Raw genomic sequence first — 22,230 nt, 5'->3', positions numbered from 1 at the left:
GGAGCCGACGATCTTGTTTCAAGGCTGTGCGGATGGATGGCAGCAGGGTACTTTATGGATGGAAGGCCCGCACACACGGTCGCACCTGTCGCCTGCCCGCCGCATAACCTCACACTGCAGCGCCAGGTGCGACGGCGAAGTGATTGAGACTCTCGCATTCACTCGTGCTCTCATTCACAAGCCGGGAAACATCTCGTTGCTCGTATCAAGGTTACCTGCACAAGCCCAAGTCAATCGGACGGCACCGGCAGCTCTAATACCAGATCAGACAAGCTTATTTGGTGGTGTCCCACTGCCCAGCCAGGACCCCTGCCACCACCACAGTTGTACAGCCAACAGGAACACACAGCCAAGACTTGCGGCCCACGAACACTCGACGCTTCTCGTTTCAACTCTGTGGCACTTGGCATGGCCAACACCAGCACCGGCGACTCAGAAATAGCAGCGTTGCACTCGCCGCTGGGATTGCTCAGCTCACAGCCGCGCACTTCCTCGCACTAAAGCTCCGATCCGCACGCTTCAATTAGCCCCCAGGTGGAGATATCCACAAAGCCAGGATGTCATCCCAGATCCCAGACACTGCCTTGCTATTGTTGCTGCTGGCTCTTGGCAGAACGAGGCACGCGACACATTTCCCCATCGAGGCATCCTCTTATATGAACGTGTACGTACAACGAGTGCTTAGATTCAATGGCTGACTGGCTACCGCGCCCCCCTCCGGGGTCAAGGTTCATTCTGCTCTTCATCACATCCGTCTCTTTATTCATGTGATCCTGGCCAGCAGCGCTCTCGTGAGTGGGCAAGCCTGGTAAGCCAACGACCATCTCTCCGTGCCCAGAATGCGTCATCTCAACCGCTCTTTGCCCCCTCCACAGCCGCCTTCTCGTCATTTCAGACCCGCCAGTTCTTTGCCAACCCTCGTTTGTCCCTCCACGCAGTCACGTCATCAGTCACAATCTTTACCAGGCCGTCTCTCCATCCTCCTTGTACATCCTGCTGCCAGCCCATGGAGCCGCCAAACTTCCAGCTGAGGAGATGCTCGGCACGGGCACCGCCGTGGACGTCACTGCCATCAGTAGTGTTCTTGCCCACTGGCGGCGCACGGAGAAGACCAAGAGCAACATCAACCTGGTTAGCTAGATCGTCAACCGCATAAAACACCACGGCCGAGCAGCCTCCACAGAAGTAGCGCTGCACATCTGGAGAGCTCTCGTACATCCTAAGCGCGCCGAGCCCAGGATCTCTCTCCTCTTCGTTCTGCAGCACCGCCTTCTTCAGCGCCGCGGTCGACTCGGGGAATACCGGTCGCGACGAGCTGGCGGCGTCCTGCGGAAAGCGGATGTGCTTCAGCCAGAAGAAGGTCCAGTGGAAGATGTCCAAGCCCGAGACTGTCCGGCACGAGTCGCACACGTCGAACGACGCGATGGACTTGTTGTTGTCCGGATCGACGAAGCGTGGTAGCTGGTCCCGCGGCATCTGCGAAAACTCTTTCCTCGCCACCGAGGCGAGCAGCTCCACGTGGACGCCGCCGCACCTGCATTTGACTGGAATTGTAATGTCGCCCAGTTCCTGTGAATCGCTCGCATGAGTTTGTGCTGCTGCACCGCCAGTCATGACGGAAAGGTCTTTGAGAGACGGCCAGTCGTCTCCTTCAAGGATCTCATCGCTCTTGAACCTCCGTCCGTGCCAGCGGCGAGCAGCTTTGTAACACCCGTTTTCCACGTCGTAATCGGTATTCCTTAGCCACGGCGAAGCTCCACCGTCCTTCGTGTCATCCAGAAACATGTGGTGTTCGATCGTCACAAGCGGACCACCGCCGGGGAGCTCTACATTCGGCAGCGCCCCCGTGCAGACGGCATACGACGTCTCCACCTTTCCAGGCTCCTTCTGCTCAAAGAACATGGTCGACCCGCACCGTCCGCAGAACAAGACGTTGATGTTGTCCGAAAAGTAGTACACGCTGAGCCCCGACTCGCGCACCGCGGCCGGGTCGCCGGGCCAGTCAGCGTCGGCACTGTACAGAGCGCCAGTGTTGTACCGGCACGAGTCGCAGTGGCAGGCCGTGGCCTTGAGTGGGAGGGAGGCCAAGGGCACCGTGGCGGTGAACGAGTGTTTCTTGCAGAGGCATTGGGCCTTGATATCAATGCTGCTGTCCTTGCCGGACCCATTGGTGGTGGTGCTTGGTGCCATGGTTCACAGAGAATGTGAGAAAACGTTGGTGAGTGTTGTGTGAACTACGAGAGGTGTTTATTCCTCCGGTGTTGTAAGAAAGTTGTGTAAGGCACCATGCCATCTGCCTAGCAGGAAACTTTCAGCCGCCCAGCGACCCTTTGTACTTTGACGGCGTGCACTCGAAAGTGGTCGTGACGGGACCGGCAACGATGCGGCCCCACTTTCCCCGGACCGCAATTCCACCGGCTCACGCCTTTTGCCCGACCAGCAGCAAAAGTACCGTACCGTCCCCGCGTGCCGTGGGTTCGCCCAGGACGAAAGTACCAATGCCCCCAGCCCAGCGGGGCTCGCCACTAGAGATGTCAAGATTAAGGCGCGCGGTTCTGTTCTAGTCTCGGCTCACTGGCTAGCTAGGTGCTATGCAGGGATTCGCTCAATGCCAAGCGATGTTGAGGGCTGGTCATTCACGGTCTCTCACAGATGGTGAATGGGGAATCGTGAATTGGGAGAGGGGGTGAGTGATTCGGGTGACGTCATTTTCCTGTGAGGCGGGCAAAGCCGTGTTTCACTTTCACTACATGTGGCTGTTGTTGTAAGTCCACCCTCCGCCTCGCGACCAGGGCGCATCACGACCAGGGGTCGCGACGCGACGCGTTCAAACACCCCACCATACAATCTGCCATATAAACCAGTTTCCTCGCGTCTCTCTGCGACATAATTACGACCATTACAAACCCCAAAAATGAGGCTATCGTCATGGTGCCAAAAGACTACCAATTGCGCGCCCGCCGCGCACTGGACGACATCGAGGCTGGCGTACCTATTGCGACAGCTGCCAAACTACACGAAGTCGACAGATCCTACCTACGTCGTCGCCTCAAGGCCGTTCCAACCTTCAAGCAAAAATACCAAGTCCGACAAGCCCTTTCCGTCACCCAGGAAGACTATATGGTCTCCTGGGCCCTCGACCAAGCCAAGCTGGGCTATGCAGCACCATTGAAGCAATTCAAGCACTTCGCGATGCGGCTGCTGTCGATCGACGACCCCGCCGCACATCTTGGGCAGCACTGGTACCGTCGTTTCATCCACCGAAACCCAACCTTGACAACCTCGAGATCACGACTTATCGAATACAAACGGTACAACGGTGCCTGCAAGGCCAACATTGATATCTTCTTCGGCCGGTTGACGTCATTGCAGCGCAGAAAGGTGCAGCCCGAGAATATCTGGAACGTGGACGAGTGCGGAGTGGCAGAAGGCCTAGGTCACAATGGCTTCGTGGTCAGTGATGCTCTGCGCAAGTTCACGTTGAAAAAGGACGGCGCCAGGAGGACCTGGATCACGATAATTGAGGCCATTTCTGCCGGCGGTCGTTCCATCCCTCCATTGGTTATCTTCAAGGGCCAGTCCGTTCAACAGCAATGGTTTCCTGATGTCAAAATCGATCGATGGAAGCATTGGTGTTTTGAGACTTCACCAAACGGGTGGACCAGCAATGATATTGCGCTGAAATGGCTCAAGGAGTTGTTCATCCCCAACACGGTTCCTGCTATTCCTGGTCAGTGGCGATGCCTTCTCCTAGACGGCCATAAGTCGCACGCAACAGAGGAATTCATGGGGGAATGCTTCATCAACAAGATCTGGCTGATTTACCTCCCGGCTCATACCTCACATGTTCTTCAGCCACTTGACGTAGGCGTGTTCTCGGCGGTGAAGTCGGCCTACCGTACAGCGGTTACAGAGGTTGCTTACGACACCATGAACGAGACCCCAGGCAAGCGGGAGTTTCTTGAGGCATATGAAACTGCGCGCAAAAGCAAGATGAACAAGGAGAACATAATGGCCGGCTTCAGAGGCACGGGGGTGTGGCCACACAATAGGTCAAAAGCGTTGAGCTCCCGGTTCGTGACGTTGACCCCTGAGGAGTCCCAGTCGACATCTCAAGATGGCCCAAATCAGGCCCAAATGACGGCTACAGAGCCGGACTTTTTGACGCCCTTATGCGCAATTGACGTCAAAACGCCAAAAACAGGTCGCGATATCTATGCATTGCATCAGGTACTGATAAAATGCGATTCTGCGCTGGCGACAGCGACGTGTAGGAAGCTGTTCTAGAAGGTGGCGAAGGCAATTGAGACTTCGAACCTCCGATACACCACTGCAGAACACCAAAAAGACCGCCTATAAGCTGCATTGGAGGCTTTAAAGCCTAACAAACGTCGCAAAGTCGACCCGGATCCCAACAAAGACTTCGTTACCGTTATAAACGTCGAACGCGCGAAGAGACAGGTGCGGCGGGAGATGGGGTTGGACATCAGCACAGATAACAACACCGACAGTAGCGACAACGAGGTGGAGCTAATTGAAAGTGATAGTGATGAGGAGAGTTGCATAGAGGTGCAGGTCAATTAATTTAAAGCCTTTTTATTTGGTGGCTGACGAGCTATTGCAGAGTGACGGCGAGGTTGACGATGCCTTCATGCGCAGGTGGGGGGTGGTCGCGAGGGGGTCTGGTCGCGAGGCGGAGGGTGAACTTAGAGGCATTCGCGGAATCGTACCGGATGCCTTGATCGGTGGCATTTTAACTGCTGCAGGAGCATGTAGCCGATCTCCTGGGCCGTTTTAACGGGGGCATTGATGAGCCAGTCTGAGTTGTGGGCAAAGCTTAGGATTCTGGCAGCCGGGAAGTCGGGCAGCAGAAGGTCTTTGAGCAGGTGAACGCGCTGTACGCTGGCTGCGTCTGTCGAATTCGCTGGAGCTTGGCACGTCCATGTGTACTCTGGGTGAGCGCCGAGGCCGTGGACTGCGACGATTCTGGCAACCTTAGCGGGACGTTGGATGACAAGCCGGGAGCGTGTCTTACTCGAATTTGGCAGCCTTGGGGTCAGAGACGACCTGGAGTCCGTCGGGACGGCTCTCTCTATTACGACGAAAGAGCCTTAAAACGACGGGAGACAGCATGACGGAGGCCAGCACCACAGCCAAGATGGCCAAGTGCATCGTGGACACCCAGGCCATCTGGAATGCCAGGCCGATGGCGGGGCTTGACAGTGGAAAAGAGAGGCTCTCAGGTCGCGGAAGCGAGGCGGCGGGTTACAACCAAAGACTTGCCGGCGGTTCCGGCAACGCCAGGCTGATCTAATTGCCTGTAGGGCTGTTGACAAGAGAAGAGTTGGTCGTCGGGTTCCCCATCGGCAGCTGTGCACTCGTCCCCTGGCCACCTTTTCGTCGGAGGGACGTTGAGATAAAGTTATTGCAGATTGGTGGGGAAGCGGGGAAACTCATATTGAATGCCTGGCATAAGCCTACCACCTGCTTCTAATTTTCGTGATCTGTGCCATCGAATCCATCAGCTGCTGCTAAATGAGACCGTCACGATAACAACAAATGAGGGGTATCGGAGAGTTAATGGTTTCTTGGAAAGGAGTGCAGTCAGCCACATACGAACTCAGTCATCTCAAGCATTTACGGCTCTTTCCCAACATTGTAGAGCCTGTAGCAGCTTTCAAGGTATTGGGATCAGACGGCGGGAGCTACCCGGAACTTTGCAGATCACGGAACCCCGAAACTTTGCAGATCATGGAAGCCCCGAAACCTTGCAGATCACTGAGTACGAGAAATTTTGCATGTATCAAATTTTTCTGGGGGCTGAACATCCTCGAGGGGGGACCTCCGCGGATGGCCGGAAGCACGATCCTGGGTTGTGGTGACGTCGGGACATTACTTTCTCCACGCTGCAAGGTATCCGCAAAGCGGAATCGGGAGGCGATGCTTCGAGGGACGAATAAGGTTGCTATGGTGACCCAACTCCATCTCAATTGCGCTCAATGTTCTAGGCACGATTTTCACAGTGAAACAGACAGGTAGTTGGCTCTCACGTCGGCCGAGTGTGGAACCATCCGAACATTTAATGCGCCACGCTCGCCAAGTTCCCTTTGCCACTACATGACCTTGCTATTGCTACAGAACAGTCGTGGCGGAGATCTGGTGGGACGAGTTTTTCCAGTCTTCTGAACACCGCCAGCGCCTGAGACTGCGTCTTGGTTGCATGGCGGTGCCCAAGAGCGTGCTATGGTGGCGGGCAGGCTGCGATGCGGTTAGACAAAGAGGAGGGCGTCTCAACGTGAGTTCCCTGGTGCGAACCTTCAATACCAAGCAGGCTGCCAGTCCCACATAGCGCTCCTTAGTGCCCAGTCATCGTATTGTTTGGGCCGCAGTTGGCGACACGAGGAGCAACGCCGTGGTGATTGATTCCTGTTGGCCTGCAGGATCCAAAAAGAGCACGTGTACGCCCAGTACATCAGAAGTCAGCCGCCCGTCCCCGATGGCTGGCCTGAAGATGCACATATGATTCTCACTCGCAGTCGTGCCTCCGACCTGCCATCGAGCAACACGATTATCAAACGTCTCCGTCAACGATCGCAGTACAAACAAGCCAAGTGGGCCACCTTTTCGCTTCCGTCCAGAGACCCGTGGTTGCTGACCAGCCTCTAACAGTCGGCCCCCTTCACCCACCGAGCCTTGGAGCACGACACTGCGGCGGGGAAGGTCGCGGCGGGGCGCGTCGAGACCAGTCTCGTAGACCTGCTGCCCGCTTCGAGCCGGACCCCGGCGGACGACCTGACGACCCCTGCCCATTCCCCCGTGGTCGCCTGCGTCGACGCGGAGCTCGATCTGCGGCGACTTGCCGATGTCCACGACTGGTTGTGGATCGCCGGACGGCCCATGCCGCCGCGCCCGCTCCACCAACAGCGCCTCCTCAACCGCGAGATCCTGATCACCGAGAGGCTGGACCAGCACTTGGTGTGGGGGACTGGCCGCATGTTTTTCAAGCCGCTGCCGCGCTTCCTCCTCGAGCCGCGCTTCTGGGAGGAACACCTGCGTTGCCCACAGCCGCCCAGCCGCATCGCAGGCGAGCAACGGTGTGCCTGTGGGGGTCGTCGGGAGCGAGCCCTCGGCTTGCTCTTCTCGTACGCGGGCCTCATAGCCCACGAGAGCGACTTCCATATCGCCAAGGAGAACCACCTCCTGCCCCAAGAGGTGCAGTGGCAGTCGTGGAGGACGGTCGTCAAGGAAGTGCTGGGAACGCAGCACATCTATTCCTCGATCGATCCGCGTTTCCACTACGGAGAGCTCCGCCTCAGCCGGCTCAACAAAATATACTTCCTCTGGAAGACCCCGCTTCGCCGCTACATGTCTCGCTGGACCCAGTACGGCTCCTTCTTTGGCGACAACTTTGCCTGGCTGGCCAGCTCGACCGTCTACATCGCCATCGTCCTGACGGTGATGCAGGTCGGCCTGGCGACGGAGCTCCAGAACAACGAGGCTTTCCAGTCGGCCTCGTACGGCTTCACAGTCTTCTCCATCCTGGGGCCTCTCGTCGCCGCAGGCCTCATCTTGGTTGTATTCTTCTATATGTTCGTCGATAACTGGGTCGCTACGAGACGCTACCAGCGGAAGAGAATGCAGATCATCAAGACCCAGGGGTAGCTGATCTGATTGGCCTTGGCAGGCTGCGCGGCAAGCTTGTCAGAACGACGCCAAGAGTCGGGTGACTTCCCAGGAAGTCACTCTTCACTCCAAGATGCTCGCCTCACTTAACACCACCTTCCCGGCTCGCCCGGTCGTATGTCCCAGCAGTTGCAACAGTCCCGCAGTACTATGATTAGATATCTGATCGTCTTTATACTCAATTGGAACATAGAATTGAACCTTTCGCGACGGGAAGTCACTACCCCTTCCGTTCTTCGCACATCCGACCTCCCTGCTCCGTTACCTATAATCGAAGCCATCGCAGCCTCGCAAGCGCTCATGCCTTGTCTCCTACTTTGTTCCGATATCCTGCCTTTCCCACGGAGGTACTCTCTCAAGTACCCACCTTTCATCGAGCCGAGCCTGGCCCAGTACCTAACTCTGCCGCTGTGGTGCTGTCAAGCTCTGGAACTCTATCTTAACAGATGCTCTAATCAGCTGGATGAGTGCGGATGAGTTCGAGTAAGTCGGACGAGCTCGGCCGAGCCATTCCACCCAAGTCAACTGTATCAAAGACGGCACCTATATACAGAGGACCAGAACCTCTTCTCTTGTATTACAGTCGAGCAGGCATTTCAATTCAATCTACGATAGTTCTTGATATCTCCGTTGTGTCTCTAGATTGACAGGTGCCCTGTTATCTATGAGGCATGCATAGTTGGCCGGCTGAGTCTCCACGAAGAAGAACAACAACGTCATTGTTTCCTGCCACCTTACCCTGGCCGTCCGTCCAGAGACCTGCGACTCGTCATCGTCAGAGCTAGAAACCGCTAGAACGCTCCAAGAAATGGGCCCTCCCTACGCCGAAGACCTATTTTATCAGTGTGTCTTCCCACACCTCTATTGCGCCGCGCCATGAAGAATATAATGGGGATTGAGAACACATACATAAACTAACCCAACTGCTGCGCTCCTGCCGCTGCCTGCTACAAGAATTGGAGATGTCCCGAACAATCGAAATGATGCAACCCACCACCAGCGTCTGCAGCTTCTGGAATTGCTAGTACCGCCTGCGGCATGCTGCGCTGGAGACTCAGCCTCCAGTCCATAAAGATACTTCCGCTGGAGACATCAACGAGGTCTCCGTTCTAGAGGTGCTCCGGTGTGACCGTCTCTGCGGTCCTTCTTGAGTTTGATCCATGGGAACCTCTCGTATGCTTGCACGATGGAGGGCTCGTCCATGGTTAATCGGTCGTATGCCTGGTTCCAAAACCGCCCTTGAAGGCTTGCCGCGGGAGTTTTGGGAGCGACGGCTGCCTGCAGAGGGTTTCCAATGGAGGGGTGTGACGAGAGATGTCAGTCGTTTGTGGCCAGTTTGGACTTGATTTTCTGCAGCCATCCAGATCCCATTGCGGGAGATGAGCATTACAGGTACCATGTTGTCGGAGAGACGTCTGCGGCTGGACATGGGTTCGGCGCCATTTTGTGCTGGGACGGGGGAACGCAGTTGGAAATGCCCAGGCTGTCGGTCAGGCTGCGAGACGACATCGTGCTTAACCGGTGGCGGTGACGAAAGGCTCGGAGGCCCCAGCCGGGGCGAACGTCCGCATTTCACCTCCATGTAGGAGGCGAGCTGAGCGAGCCAACCAACAAAAAGTAGAGCCTGGATGATAGCACGTACCACTAAATTATCCTAGGAATGCCTGATTTCTGTCGCTTGCGTTGGATTTTCGTCCAGAGTTTGGATAACTCCTCAAAATCAACGACGTGCACTCGGTCTTCAGTTTCTATCGTGGATCTTTGGCCCTGCATATGCCAGGATAAATTCCGGTGACAGGATGCGGTAAACAATGCATTAAAGGCATAGGTGATTGTGCCAGAAGATAAGAAGGTGCGGTGGATGGTTTCATGGCAAAGTATCATCATGACGATAGTGTTGTAATCCTGTTGCCTATTTTTGCAGAGGGTTCTGCAAATGGCCGTGGCTGCTGGTAGGCTGATACATGGCTGGCCCTGCAGGGCTATCGCCGCGGCCCGTCTGACGCCCGAATCTTTGTCGCCGAGGTACCTGATGATGGCATCGATGGCCGCCTCCTTGAGGCCGGTCTGGCCCTTCAGGGCTATCGCCGCGGCCCATCTGACGTCCCAAGCTTCGTCGCCGAGGCACCTGATGATGGCATCGATGGCCGCTTTGGGCAGGCTTGGTTGGGTTTGCAAAGCCTCCAAAGTTCTTGTTCTAGTATTTGCGGATGCATGATTTGATTGCTCTCCAAAAACCCATCGACTTATTGATTGCGGGGCCCTGGAGCGACCCTTTGATTTGATGCCGCCAACTTCTCGGTTCAAGATGTTGATGAGAATCTGGATGGGAAATTCTTGGTCCGACCCAAGGGTGGGTATGTATGCCTGCTGGAAAGTAAACCACTCCGACAGACGGGATTCTACTTGGCGTCGAAGCTTGATCAAATCCGCCTCATCGGACTGCGGCAACTCGCAGAGGCAACGCATGGCGAGTCGCTGATGTGCTGGACCGAGTAGGTCTAGTGGTTCCTTATCGATCTCGTCGAAGAATTGTACTGCTTTCCCCTTAGAGCTCAGCAGCCCAGCAACAAAGCGCCAAGCCATGTCATAGCGAGTAGAGTACTTGTGTCTCTGGAAGAATTCCCTCGCAGTAAGCGGTTCTGTCCTGTTGCTGGACGTCTGTGGGCAAGCGAAGGGCTGTCCTTCCAACAACAGATCTACCACGTAACGTGCTGCGAAATAGTCTTGGACGTTCAGGTGCAAGAACTCCAAAGAGCTCTTGTCATATTCCACGTCAGATGTGTCCAGCGCTTTCAGGAATGGTGACCTCGATAGCAAGTCGAAACGCTCCTGCAGACCATAGCCACAGCCTGCGAGTGCCTCTTTCACGAAGTCGGTGGTGAAGACCTGCTTGTTCTTGACAAGTCCAGCAAAGGCAAGTCTCTGGACTAGATTTGTCTTGTTTGTCTCGGCGCTCCTCTCCGATAGGCCATCTTCAAGCGCGGTGTAAAGGCCTGTGGTTGTTTCGGGCTTGTAGTCACGCCCATCTTGCATTGCGAAGCAAAGAGCGTCCAAATGAATTGGAGTCCGTATGAGGGCCTGACTGAGCGAATGATCACTAAGGAAATCCTGGATCTTTGGTGCATTTCCCGGTTCCATGGCCTGGATGTAGGTCGCCACGTCTTGAGAGTCAAAGCCGAGTATTTCTAGTTTCATGTCGAAGGGTTTGAGGGAGTCGGGCAGCGAGACGGATGGCCGAGACATGACAATGACATTGGGCATGTCTAGAAGATGCCTAACGAAAGAGAATCTGACTTTGTCGGCGGTCAATCCATGCCAGATCTCGTCCAAACCATCCAGGACGAACAGCGTCCGGCTCCCTTCACATTGTTCGGACGCTCTCCACATGGCTGAGACCAGTTTGTCTTTCCGATTGTTTTGGGAGAAAAACTCGTCGTGAAACAACTTCGTGAGATCGTAGCGATCCTCTCGGTCCTTTAAATTGCGCAGAGGAATCCACAGAAGGCGGTCGAACAGGAATTTCCAAGCTCCGTTCTCGACAAACTCGTGCACTGCCTTTTTGCAAAGAGTTGTCTTCCCTGCGCCGGGCAGGCCCTGAACAGATATTCTGCGCGGTCGAGAGACTTCCCCTTTCCGGTTTTTGCGGTCGTTGAAGATGTCTCGCAGATGAACCCCAACACTCTCAAGCTCGTCAGCTCTCTGCTGTTCTGGGCTTGACGGGTGATGAGTCGCCCCTGTCGTGTCTGTCTCGTCACCCCGATTCTCGGCGGCGCGCTTGACGATAGCCAAGTTGATGTAGCATTGTTCCACTGGCAGCGACTTCCCTGAGAGCCGCCGGACCCGAAGCCGGCCGTCTTGGTACAGTTTTCTAACAATTTCATCTGCCTCTCGCAGGTCAGACGATGATGAGAGGCGGATGCCTTCAAGGAGCTCCTCGATCTTCTGACGGACAAAGACGTAGCCCCCGTCATCTGGACCCGAGAACTTGTTCATGAGAATATGAGGTCTCTCTAAGCCTTGCGCATCTTTGACGATATCGAGACGGCCAGAGCTCTCAGTGACCAACTACGTAGCGATTAGCATCTATCTTACCACTCAATAGGGTCCCCGCGACTGACTGGCTCGGTATTGAGGAATTCAGGGGATAAGCCGACGTGTCTGAAGAGGTTGGTGTTGCCCTTCTCATAGAAGGTGCCAATGTGTTTCGGATTATTGCGATAAATTCCGCTGAAGGCAGATATGGGTATTCCGCCTTCGGACGGGGGCTGTTTCAGAAGTTCGAGGACCGGAGTGATGGCTCTGTTGGAAAACAATAGTTTCAAGCCCATAAGAGGCTGGGCCCAGCTCGCCACTTTCTCGAACGCCGTGCCTCGAAACGGGGTCGCCAGGAAAACAACGCGGGGATCCGCCCTCATGAGGGGGGACTCGGAGCCCATATCAGAATGTGCCAAGACCATGGCCTTCATCAGTAGCACACCTCCGAAACATGATGCAATGAACAGGATCGGGCGGTAGCTCTGTTCCCGTACATGGGCCTCCAGGCAAGCGAGGACATCGCGGGCGAGTTCTTCGGCTGTCTTCGGCTCCTGCCCAGCAGGCAGAATCAGATCAGCTTGCCAATCGCAGGTCCAGATGGATGCGTTGCCGACGCGGCTTGGGAGCATCTTCTTATCCGAAAGCCAGTTGACGTGTGATGAGTTGTCACGGGGTTTCCACACCCATGTCTCTGCCGAGGTTGTGTCCAGGCCGTGAATGGCGATGATGTCAATGTCTGTTTTCCCATTGGGCTCGTAGACTTTCTTCAGTCGGACGCCGCGGGGCGCCAGGGTTTCTTGGAGAGACGCCATGGTTTTTTGGCAGAACGAGGGGCGAAGGTTGGGAGGTGAAGGAGGAATGCTATCTAGCGCTGTGGCTGGCGAGAGGAGAATTAATGATGACTGGCCACACTTCAGCTGCTGCTTGCCAAAATTACCAGTAGGGTACCGCTGTGGCGCTTCGCGCGCTGTGGGTGTTGTAACGCTGACTCAGGGAGCTGGCTAGTGCTCGAGGATACTTTGATTGTTGCGCAAAAGCATAGCACTTCCATACTTGTGATCGTCACCGTTACTCGTCACTTCAGCTTGAACAGGCATTCTCTAAGCACCTCGATCAGCACCAAGATGGCGGGAAAGCCTTAATATCGGAGCCTTATGGGCTCAAAAAGGATAGTCAACGGCAATAGGGTTCATCATTATTGGCTTCTGCTATGGCTCCTTCATCATGTCATTGCGGCCTCTGCTGCCGCTCCGAGCTTGCTGGGTACATCAATCCGGGCCAAGGCATATCGTTTCCGGTAACAGGCACGCCAGGACCCATGTTCATCTCCCTCTCAGGTCCTACCGGCATGCCACTGTCCGGGCGCGTCTCTTGTCGCGGGCCCGGACCCATCCCCACGAGAGAATGCGACCCATAACGGTGCTCTTGGCTGCCAGGGATGGGCGTGTTCCAGTCGCTCCATGTTGCGCCTGCATGAGGCCCGCTTCCGCTCGGGTTCGCCATGCCTGCCTCGATATCGTGCGTATTGGTTGTCGATATTGGTGGGCGCCACATCATGGGCTGCGAGGTTTGTGGCATTGGTGGTGCCCCGCCCGGCGCATAAGGGTCCATTGAGGCGCCGGTCCGTGGAGTCGGCCCTGAGCTGTGCTCGTGGCCATGTGGTGGTTCCATTCTAATCTGTCCTTCGTAAGTGAATGGGTGACCAGGATTATAGGGCGCCCCGGGATTCGGAGGTTGAAGTTGTGTGCCTGGATAGCCCGTGGACTGGCTGTACACCCCGGGGTCGGATACAGAAGGATCTGGATAGAAGCCAGTCCTCGAGGGCAAATCATATGACACATTGCCCCTGCTCGAAGAATCTGCCAGGCGCTGATTGGGTACCATCGAGGACATATGTGGTATCTGCCCTGATTCTTGAGCTGTGCGCTTGGCGGCCATATCGCGTGGTGTGTGTAAGGACCGGGCATCGTTTGCCAGCCGGTGATAATCATGTTCGATCCACGTTAGCACGCGTTGGATTATGTCGTTGATCGCAGCAGATAGTCTCTGTCCATTGTCTGCAAGTACGGGTACAATTGTCAGTCTCAAATATTGACAACCTTGTTGCGTCATGCTATTCCTCACCAAGAAGTTGGCTGGTCTCATTGATAATCATGAACCAGGACATCATGTCTCGCCGCAGGTCAAGCATATCATGCTCGTTCAGAATATTCCTTCTATGCCAATAGGACGTCAGATGCAGAAAGGCACCACTTGTATACGTCCCCAACGCAAGCCATGTGGCTTCAAGCCATCCAATTTTGTGCAGGGCCAGGAGACACCTGAGCAGGCGTTTCGAGTTCTCTTCGTTGGCTTGTAGAGTGCTGTCTAGGAGCGCGGGATCTTCGGACGGCAGCGCCATGGGATGGCGCAAGTACAGCTGAAGATTTAGGCTGGTGTAGTGGATATAGAGTGCGTGGAAGTCGCTGACTGCAGCGTCTGCGAGATCAGCCTCGGTAAGCTGAAGACTATCAGGGAGACTATCCTGCCAGTTCTTGAGCTGTTGTTCCAGTGCCTGTAGCGAGATGAGATATGCGGATGATTTGGATCGAATGCTGTATATGCTTGAGTACATATGCAGATACATCCTCGTGGCTTTCATAATCCAAAGACCAACGAGGAAAGGGCAGGCCGGAACTCCGATAGTGTTGCCGCTCTGCTCTTCGAGAGCTTCGTCGGATAATGCGTCCGGGTAATCGATGTCCATATCATGTAGGCCTATCGGCATCGGCCGTCCCGTGCGACCATGGATCGTGATTGTCAGCCACAAGATTGCCCACCATAATCTCTTGCGCATCTCTTCTTCCAGCCTGCCTGTGCGGACGTGCGAGGGGCGTGCTCGATTCAAACCCAGTTCCATTGCAAGGGATAGGGCCTGATTTGCGACATAGGCACTGACCCTAGGCTTGGAGAATCTCGTCGCGTGGAAAAGAATGAGTGCGATTGCTCGGACATCCTGGAGATTCCGCGACACGACAACCTCTGAAAATCTCCCAAGAGCATAGTGGTAGTGCTTCTCAGACCATGCGGCTAGATGCGGTCGCTTCGAGTGATCGAGCGAGGTAAAGCTGATTTGACGCAATGTCGTCGCGAACACCACATGGATGCCAACAATGTCCGCGGGCGCTAATGAAGGCGATACAGGGTCTTCGTAAAGCAGTTTGAGATTCGACAAAAAGGTTGGCCGGTGCAGAATCGGCAGGAACGGATAGATATTTGCGAACCACCATTCCGCATACCGGAGTGCCTCACTCCATGGTGGAAGCTCGACATTTGTGGGACGCTGTAGGTTGAGCATCATATGCAAAATCATCTTCTCGCTTGGTGAATAGTGTAGGGGTACATCGGGAACGCGGAGCGAGGGATCTGGGAGATCAGTCTCTCCGAACGCGCCGAGATCGATGTCGTTTCCAAGAATGGATAGCGTCAAACTTTTGAAGGCAACAAGCTGTGGTCGATTTGGATTGGCGTCTTGAGAAACACTCAAAGAAGTGCTCTCACTGTTGGTAAAGGGACAAGGAGGACCCATAGGTGTTGTCAGGTGTGAAGTCTGTTGAGAAACGTCCTGGTGGCTTATATCGAGTTGTGAGCGCGATGACGAGCGCCCCGGAGAATCCAAGGACTGAGGCCACTGAAACCGCGCCGCATGTATTCCGTTCGCTTCGAGCCTCTTTTCGAGCGTCCGGATCTGTGCCAACATGGCTGCCTTCTCTCTCTCAAGCTCCTGTGTGTAGCCACGGCGCTCCGTGCGACCGGTGACGCGATCCGTGACATAGCATTCCAAGTTCTGACTAATGCAATGCGAACACCCTTCGGGAAACGCATCGCAACGTATTTTGCGGACCTGATCAAGTTTTGCCATGTTAGATTGCTCTTTGGAACGTCGAGAGTCGTGGTTTCTAAGCCGGGACTTGTGCTGCAGCGCGACTGGGAGGGTTGAGCCATGTCATCTTCGATCAAAAACACGATCTGAGGGTTGACAGCGCCAAGACCCAGTGCAAGATTCAGCCGTGCGTGGCCAGATTCGTCATACTACTCCAACAGGCAAGGCCGCTCCGAAAATCGAAGTGAACCGACCGGCGTGCTGGTACGATGATTAAAGAGCGTATTTCGATTTTGCTCACCTTGCAACGATCGCATGCTTGACCTGTACGCGTGTACGACTGAAGCTTGCTCTTGACCACGCTTGAGAAGTCGCTCTGCGTCGATCCCCGTTGTGTCCGCTGCGACTTGACTTTGATGCTGTGTTCGTCCGATGAGTTGCCGTCTGCTGACTCGCCAGTCCTTTTCGAAGGCCGGCCGGGCGGCATGGCGCTGTCGAGATCTGCAGCTCAGTCTAATTCCATCAAGGTGCCAAATAATCTCCTCTAAACGTCACGATTCTCGCAAAGCCCGCGCGCCGTAGTAGACACCCATACTGGTGATGGAGTGGGGGCTAGTGTGATGTCTCGGTAGCGTCCCTAGCAAGCTTCTCGAATGAAACTTGCCCAGGCGAGGGACTGTTGCCTATTGCTCCGAGCCGTCGTTCCGTGAAATGGCGTTTTCCACCACACCACCGCTTGCGAAACGTTGTGAGTTATGATAAAATGGGATGGCTGCCGATACAGTCAGATTCGAAATCGGTGTCCGTGTAGGTCATGCACAAACAGTTCTGCGCACAGGCCGTCTGGTCTTGGCACGCCACATTAATCAGTGAAGAAGTGGATACCCTGCAGAAAGGTGGGGTAGGGAGCCATTTTATGCTCCATAGTCGTCAAAGGCTTGATCAAGACTCCTCGCTTATTGCATAGATGAAGGCATCACATTATGAGAAAAACACACCATGCTGCAACAAATAAGGGGTCTTCCAACCAAACATTTCTACACTTATTCTTTACCGTCGATCGGCCGAAGTTGAAAGCCATTGCTTGCACAGCGAGCTTCTGCATTCTCCCAAGAACCTATAGCCATATCAATCTTGATGTCGACCGGCCGTCTTTTGTGGCGATGACGTGGCTTCACAGAAAGCCACACTCTGTTCGGGGTCCAGAGCAGACGAATTGATGGCTTGGAGCCTGATGTTCCAGTAGACTTTACCAGCTCCTCTGCAATGAAGTAGCCCCGCTCGAGCACCAAATTATGACGCACTATGGACCTGCGTGCATACATCATCGGCCACGAAAGGCTCTTTAGCCGACAAGGCAGCAGCGATTCCATCAACGGGTTTCTTTCATAACATTAAACTGAAATAATGAAGAAATGTGCTAAACATTAGATTGACATACTGCTGACTTATGTTCCCTACATGAGACCTACAATCCGCTCAAAATATCACGTCGCCTCGTCTTCGACACCCCCGGTTCTGTTGGATCTACCAAACGTTGGTCATCGCTCGAAGACGTCCCAGCTTCAAGCGCGCGATGTGTATGCTTGAGACTGTGTCGCGCTGAGTCGACAACCGGATGCGATGGCCCGAGAAGCTAATCAAGGCCACCGTAAGCACGTTGACAATATTGTCTCGCTTGGCTGAAACGGCCCTGTTCCAAGCGCAGAGATCCTAGGTTCGTAAGGGTGTTGATCGATGGCCGGTACGTGCTGGCTTGATCAAGTCCCTGAGCTCTATTATATTCGCAGAGCGTACATGTTCTCGGCCTCGTCCAGCTTCCCCTGATCTTTGTAAAGGTTGCCAAGGTTGTTGACTGTGCGAAGTGTTGATGTGTGACCCGGCCCGAGCGCCTTCTCGTACCCATCGAGCGCCCGCAAGTACATCTTCTCGGCCTCGCCCAGCTTCCCCTGGTCAGCGTAAAGACTACCTAGAGAATGAAAAGCCCGATCTGTAGGACAATTGCTCTCTTGTACTGTTGAACAAGACCGGATCGCATGTGATATTAGTCTCTTCTGAAGAAGCCAATACTCGGCTTCCTCTCGTGAAGGAACCTGTGATGCCACACTTTCCACTGCAAGCTTGTTCAAGCAGCTGTCCCACTCCTCATTCAATATATGAATAGCCCAGGAATGTAGACAACTGTGTATGCTGTACCCTTGTGGCTCCTGGAACGTGGTTGTAGGTTCCACTAGGCCGTAGTCATGGAGTACGCCCATTGCATCGTTGAAGTTGAGCTCTTCTGAAAGCTCCTCCATCCACCCCGGGCCGATTCGGCTTCTCGCCTGGACAAGATCATACCATATGTCTTCATTATTGAAGTAGGCCCACCACCGAAGTAGATTAGCCGCAAGTGGGTTCTGTGCCTGAACATGGTCATACGACAGCTGCCATGTTGAACTCAATGTACGATCTGCATAGGATCCGAGATGCAGATTGCCGGTGATTCTGGCCCAAGATTCCTGGTAGTAGCGAAGGTACTTGCGTATGCTGATCGGGACGCGTTTCAGATATGCTCCAGCCGTAGCTAGAGCAAGGGGAAGGCCGTCCAATTCTCGTACAAGGTCTTTTGCATCGCCATCTAAAACACCATTAGTGGTCGGAAATGAATTGCCTCGAGATTCTTACCATCTTGTAAGCCATTCCGGCCAGATGCCTTTGTCAATATTTGCAGACTCTCGTGTTCCGATTTGAGTTTCTCAAGTCGAATGTGATGTCCCATGTCGATTTGCGATAGCCGTGTTGTGATTACTACCGAGCCCTGATGTGCCATCGGAAGAAATTGGTGTATGTCAACCGCTGCATCGGTTCTCCGCCCGGGAAGCTTAGGATTATCGTAGTTATCGTACACAATGAGCCATCTGGTGTTACCTGGCAAGCTGAGCCACGCCTTCACGGCCTGGACAATCTTGGTATGATCTTGCTGTAAGTTCAATCCCTTCATGCTGCCGGCATCGGGATTATGTTCGAGGATCTGCGTCGCGATCCTAGTGAAGCTCTGCTGAATGGACGCTTCGTCCTTGATATTGAGCCAGAAGATTGCCGAGTACTCGTCCCGATATCCATTGATGTAGGTCGCGCTTCATCTTTTCGCCCTTCCAACCGCCAGGTTTCTTGGAGACGCGGAAAGCCTCGGCAGCGCCAGCCACCAAGGAGGCTTTGGCAGCTTTCTGCATTCGATTGGCGGGAGTGTCTTCAGAGCGAGATCGACGAGAGCTCCTCGACTCGACACTTCCGCGGCGGCTTCTCCCTTCAGAACGTCGGTGATCAGAACCTCCGCCCGTCAGGGCTTTGATGGCGCCTCCAAGTCCGGCAGCAGAGAGAGCATTCTCCAGGAAGGACTTGTTGCCCTTGCGGCCTCTGGGGTCCTCGTCGTCGTCAGAGTAATACTCGGAAACACGGCCATCGCGGCCCTTGTGCACAATATAGGTGGACTTCTTGTCCTCCTTGTCGTTGTGTTTGTTGTAGTACTCGGCGCCGGAGTAGCCAGCAAAGGCACCTCCCGCCGCAAGAGCAGCCGAGGCGAGCGGGTTGCGCTCGATCCTGCCTGAGCCTTCGTCTTTGGCCTCCTTGCGATCCCATGCCTCCTAGCACCGGCGGCAATGACACCTCCAACCACAGCAGCCAGCATCTTCTGCTGCTTGGTCAGGACGCGCTTGCGAGTGCGCACTTCCTCTTCGTAGTAGACGCTGCCTGGCTTCTGACGGGTGCGCAAATCGCGCCCAGGTGCGTAGTAGTCGTCGTAGCCAGGCTCTGCTGAGCGAGCCCAGCGGATGTCGCGGTAGCCCGGTGGCGGAAAGTCGCGACGGATCTCCTCGACTGAGGTGTCGCTATCTTCACGGGGGCGAGGCACAAGCTCGTGTCGGGAGGAGGGTTTCTGGCGATAGTAGGCATCTTGTGGCTCATAGCGGGGATCCGGGCGCAGGCGTGCCTCCTCACGGTAGGATCGCCGCTGAGGGGCCTCGTAGTCGTAAGCCAACATGGCTGGTGGCGCTGATGCCGTAGTTGTCGAGGTAGTCTTGTCATCTGATGACAAGCAGTGTTCGTGGACAGTAAGTTTGCTTGCGTGCCGCGATCAGTGTGGTTGTAGCGATCGAGATGAACTGGGGAAAGCTGCGCTGATGATATAGCGAGATGTCAGCAGGACCCCGAGGGACAGGGCCAGAGGGCGGGAGGGGGGCGGGCACGTCAATAATAGTACGTGGGCGAGGGACGGACCGGCCATCTGGGGCAGACGGCTGTGGCAGTCAGCAGACAGCGTCCTGAGGGACAAGCTTGGAATGAAACCAAGCCAAGTGCACCCGCGCATGAGCACGGCAGTTGCCCCGCCCCGCCGTTGCGAGCCCGCCTGCCTCACCTGCTCGTCTGACGTCAACCTCTCACCACTAGACTGGGAACAGGCTGGCTCGCTGGGCACCAACCAATCCACCCCGAGACCGACCAACCCCTTCGCCATGACGAGCAGACAACTGGCAGCACACCCCGGTTCAAAAGAATTGATTGTCTGCCTCCGAAAGCAGGCCGGCCCCATCAATCAGGCCCCCGGTGGCCGGTTTGGCGGCGCCTTAATTTGCTGCGGCGCTCCGGAGAGGCCACCCCGGCTGGCGCCCGGAGTGGTTGTGTGGGCTCGAGGCCGGGGCCAGTCATCCCTGAGATCTCGATCCCACATTCGCTTGCCACAAGGCATGGCATTTCAACATCTGATTCTTACAGCCGTCCCCAAGTGCCCACCATTAGCGCATTCCCCGCGGCTTCGCGAGCGGCGAATTTTGGATCATCCCCAGAAACCCGCTTTTCGCGATTTCCTGGGCCATAGTTGAAAGGCTGAGAGCTGAGCGGGCCCGCCGTAGCTGGATCTCACCAAGTCCAGCCACTTGCACCTGCCGTTTGACCCAGGCCGACGCGCACGGAACTTGCCGTGCCTGCATCCTCAGGCAGACAGCTCCTGTGCTGCCCCCACTCGCGTTGTCGTCATAAGCAGGTAATGGCCGGCGTTGCTGTCGAGCGGCGCGTTCGTTGCTACAACAGGGAGCCGGCGCCACTTCTGGGGAGCGATCCAGAAAGACCCACGCACTCACAAGCCGTACCTTATCATCTCACCTCGACCCCCATTTCTTCCGCGGCCACAACAAGAAGAACAACGATCAAGGACGACAGAGGTAGTACAAATTTCTCGCACAAGCTAGCAAGACTCAGGCGACCACACATAACTGCCACCATGGCTGCTGCCTTCACAGACCACACGCAACACCAACATTCCACGCATACAGTACATGACTGGCCCGGGGGTACCTTTGGCCTCAAGTCTGGCGACATGTCCTGGATGGTCCTGGATGGCAACTCCACTCATATGGACGCCTCTCTATCTGCTACAGACGGCGGCTCCACCATGGACCTTGGTCCCGAGATGTACAATATGCCCTTGCAGCCACACGACGCAACCCCCTTCGGCACCATCATCCCCTCACAAATTTCGAACACGGCTCTTGACGACGTCGCGTCGGGCATACACTCGTGGCTAATGTCCGTAGCCAGCCATTCTGCTAGCGCGTCGATACACACTAGCCCTGGGGAAATTATGCCGGAGCCTTCGACGTCAGCACTTAGGCGCCATAGCCACCACCACCTTCAGCAGCAACACAGCTCGGAGATACCGCAGCTCGACGGCACGAAACGCAGGGATAGCGAGATACACGTGCACAGCACAGGGTCGCCAGATGCAACGGCAAGTTTCGCGTCACAGTCTACGCCGTCGGACACGACGGCTCTTCCGAGCAGCAAGAAGAAGAAGAAGACGACACGCGAGAAGAACCGAATGGCTGCGACAAAGTATCGCGACAAGACGAAATGTGAAATTACAGAGCTCGTGAAGACAGAGCAATGGCTCTCCGAGAAGAACAGTGCCTTAAAGGCCCACGTCAAGTATTTATGCGATGAGATCCTCGCCCTCAAGACGGAGATCCTGCGACATGGCACTTGCGAGAGCCAGATCATCCAGGACTACATCATGGAGAGGGCTAGTAAGTTGCTTCTGGATTAGGAAAGAACCATTTCACATGACTCTTTCATACCAAAAAAAACAACCAGAAACGAAAACCCTTAAAGCATGAACTCTCTTGTTCCTCCCACTACTTGATCAGGCTGGTTCTACGTCTCCCATGTGGACTGAAATGTCAGTCGAGCTTTCGATGACAGCCAGGCACGAGCTCCACTGACCCCCGAGGATAATAGTCACACTCAAATGTAGAGACCGTAGAGTGGAATGCGATTACGCTATTCCGATAAGATAAGCTTTAGAAACATGTACTCCACGGAATCGAAGGGGTTTCAGATTAAGAAGCATAACATCTTGCCCGTATGGTATCGGTAATGACCTTGGGGATATACTAAGATTAAGACTCACTAGAGAAGGGAAGTTCTTGTGAAAGTTCCATCCGTTATTAGCTGAACAACAAAGCGCTTCGACACCTCACGGGCGATCTGGATGTCAACTTCCTGATCTGTATCCCGAAGAAATATGCGATAACGACAATAGGCCTCTTCCCTATCTTCGTCATCGAATCGTCGCATGGGCATATATTAATCACCAAGCATCAGCGTGCTGCGAT

At 54.9% G+C, this 22,230-nt stretch overlaps 7 protein-coding genes across 7 annotated transcripts; 2 read left to right on the top strand and 5 right to left on the bottom strand.

Moving 5' to 3' along the window:
- Positions 1–657: 657 nt before the first annotated feature.
- B0I36DRAFT_341866 (uncharacterized protein) lies at positions 658–2,275 on the bottom strand. Its single transcript, XM_046156041.1, has one exon. It carries the CDS (start codon positions 2,188–2,190, stop codon positions 892–894), a length of 1,299 nt encoding a protein of 432 aa, XP_046004173.1. The 5' UTR covers positions 2,191–2,275; the 3' UTR covers positions 658–891.
- A 2,221-nt stretch (positions 2,276–4,496) lies between these two features.
- On the bottom strand, positions 4,497–5,412 carry B0I36DRAFT_57999 (uncharacterized protein). The gene is made up of 2 exons (XM_046163050.1): positions 5,036–5,412; positions 4,497–4,986 (listed from the first exon to the last, which is right to left on the bottom strand). Exons 1-2 carry the CDS (start codon positions 5,188–5,190, stop codon positions 4,707–4,709), a joined length of 435 nt encoding a protein of 144 aa, XP_046004172.1. The 5' UTR covers positions 5,191–5,412; the 3' UTR covers positions 4,497–4,706.
- An 808-nt stretch (positions 5,413–6,220) lies between these two features.
- B0I36DRAFT_401378 (uncharacterized protein) lies at positions 6,221–7,716 on the top strand (the record flags this gene model as incomplete). The annotated part of the gene is made up of 2 exons (XM_046161702.1): positions 6,221–6,238; positions 6,670–7,716. The coding sequence occupies 2 exons, from the start codon at positions 6,221–6,223 to the stop codon at positions 7,660–7,662; spliced, it is 1,011 nt and encodes a 336-aa protein (XP_046004171.1). The 3' UTR covers positions 7,663–7,716.
- Positions 7,717–9,987: 2,271 nt separating this feature from the next.
- On the bottom strand, positions 9,988–12,533 carry B0I36DRAFT_257613 (uncharacterized protein; the record flags this gene model as incomplete). Its single annotated transcript, XM_046151029.1, has 2 exons — positions 9,988–11,739; positions 11,805–12,533. Coding segments are annotated over 2 exons (2,481 nt in total), but the record flags the coding sequence as incomplete, so codon positions are not given.
- Positions 12,534–12,896: 363 nt separating this feature from the next.
- On the bottom strand, positions 12,897–16,306 carry B0I36DRAFT_341857 (fungal-specific transcription factor domain-containing protein). The gene is made up of 3 exons (XM_046156040.1): positions 15,885–16,306; positions 13,846–15,604; positions 12,897–13,778 (listed from the first exon to the last, which is right to left on the bottom strand). Exons 1-3 carry the CDS (start codon positions 16,068–16,070, stop codon positions 12,949–12,951), a joined length of 2,775 nt encoding a protein of 924 aa, XP_046004169.1. The 5' UTR covers positions 16,071–16,306; the 3' UTR covers positions 12,897–12,948.
- Positions 16,307–17,361: 1,055 nt separating this feature from the next.
- B0I36DRAFT_257436 (uncharacterized protein) lies at positions 17,362–18,704 on the bottom strand (the record flags this gene model as incomplete). The annotated part of the gene is made up of 2 exons (XM_046151015.1): positions 17,362–18,203; positions 18,251–18,704. Coding segments are annotated over 2 exons (1,296 nt in total), but the record flags the coding sequence as incomplete, so codon positions are not given.
- A 2,193-nt stretch (positions 18,705–20,897) lies between these two features.
- B0I36DRAFT_341846 (uncharacterized protein) lies at positions 20,898–21,217 on the top strand. Its single transcript, XM_046156039.1, has one exon. The coding sequence runs from the start codon at positions 20,956–20,958 to the stop codon at positions 21,142–21,144; it is 189 nt and encodes a 62-aa protein (XP_046004167.1). The 5' UTR covers positions 20,898–20,955; the 3' UTR covers positions 21,145–21,217.
- Positions 21,218–22,230: the final 1,013 nt, after the last annotated feature.

Source organism: Microdochium trichocladiopsis (genome assembly GCF_020744255.1).
Source record: "Microdochium trichocladiopsis strain MPI-CAGE-CH-0230 chromosome Unknown B0I36scaffold_17, whole genome shotgun sequence".
Lineage (NCBI taxonomy): Eukaryota > Fungi > Ascomycota > Sordariomycetes > Xylariales > Microdochiaceae > Microdochium > Microdochium trichocladiopsis.
This window is presented reverse-complemented; position numbering and strand designations above follow the sequence as displayed.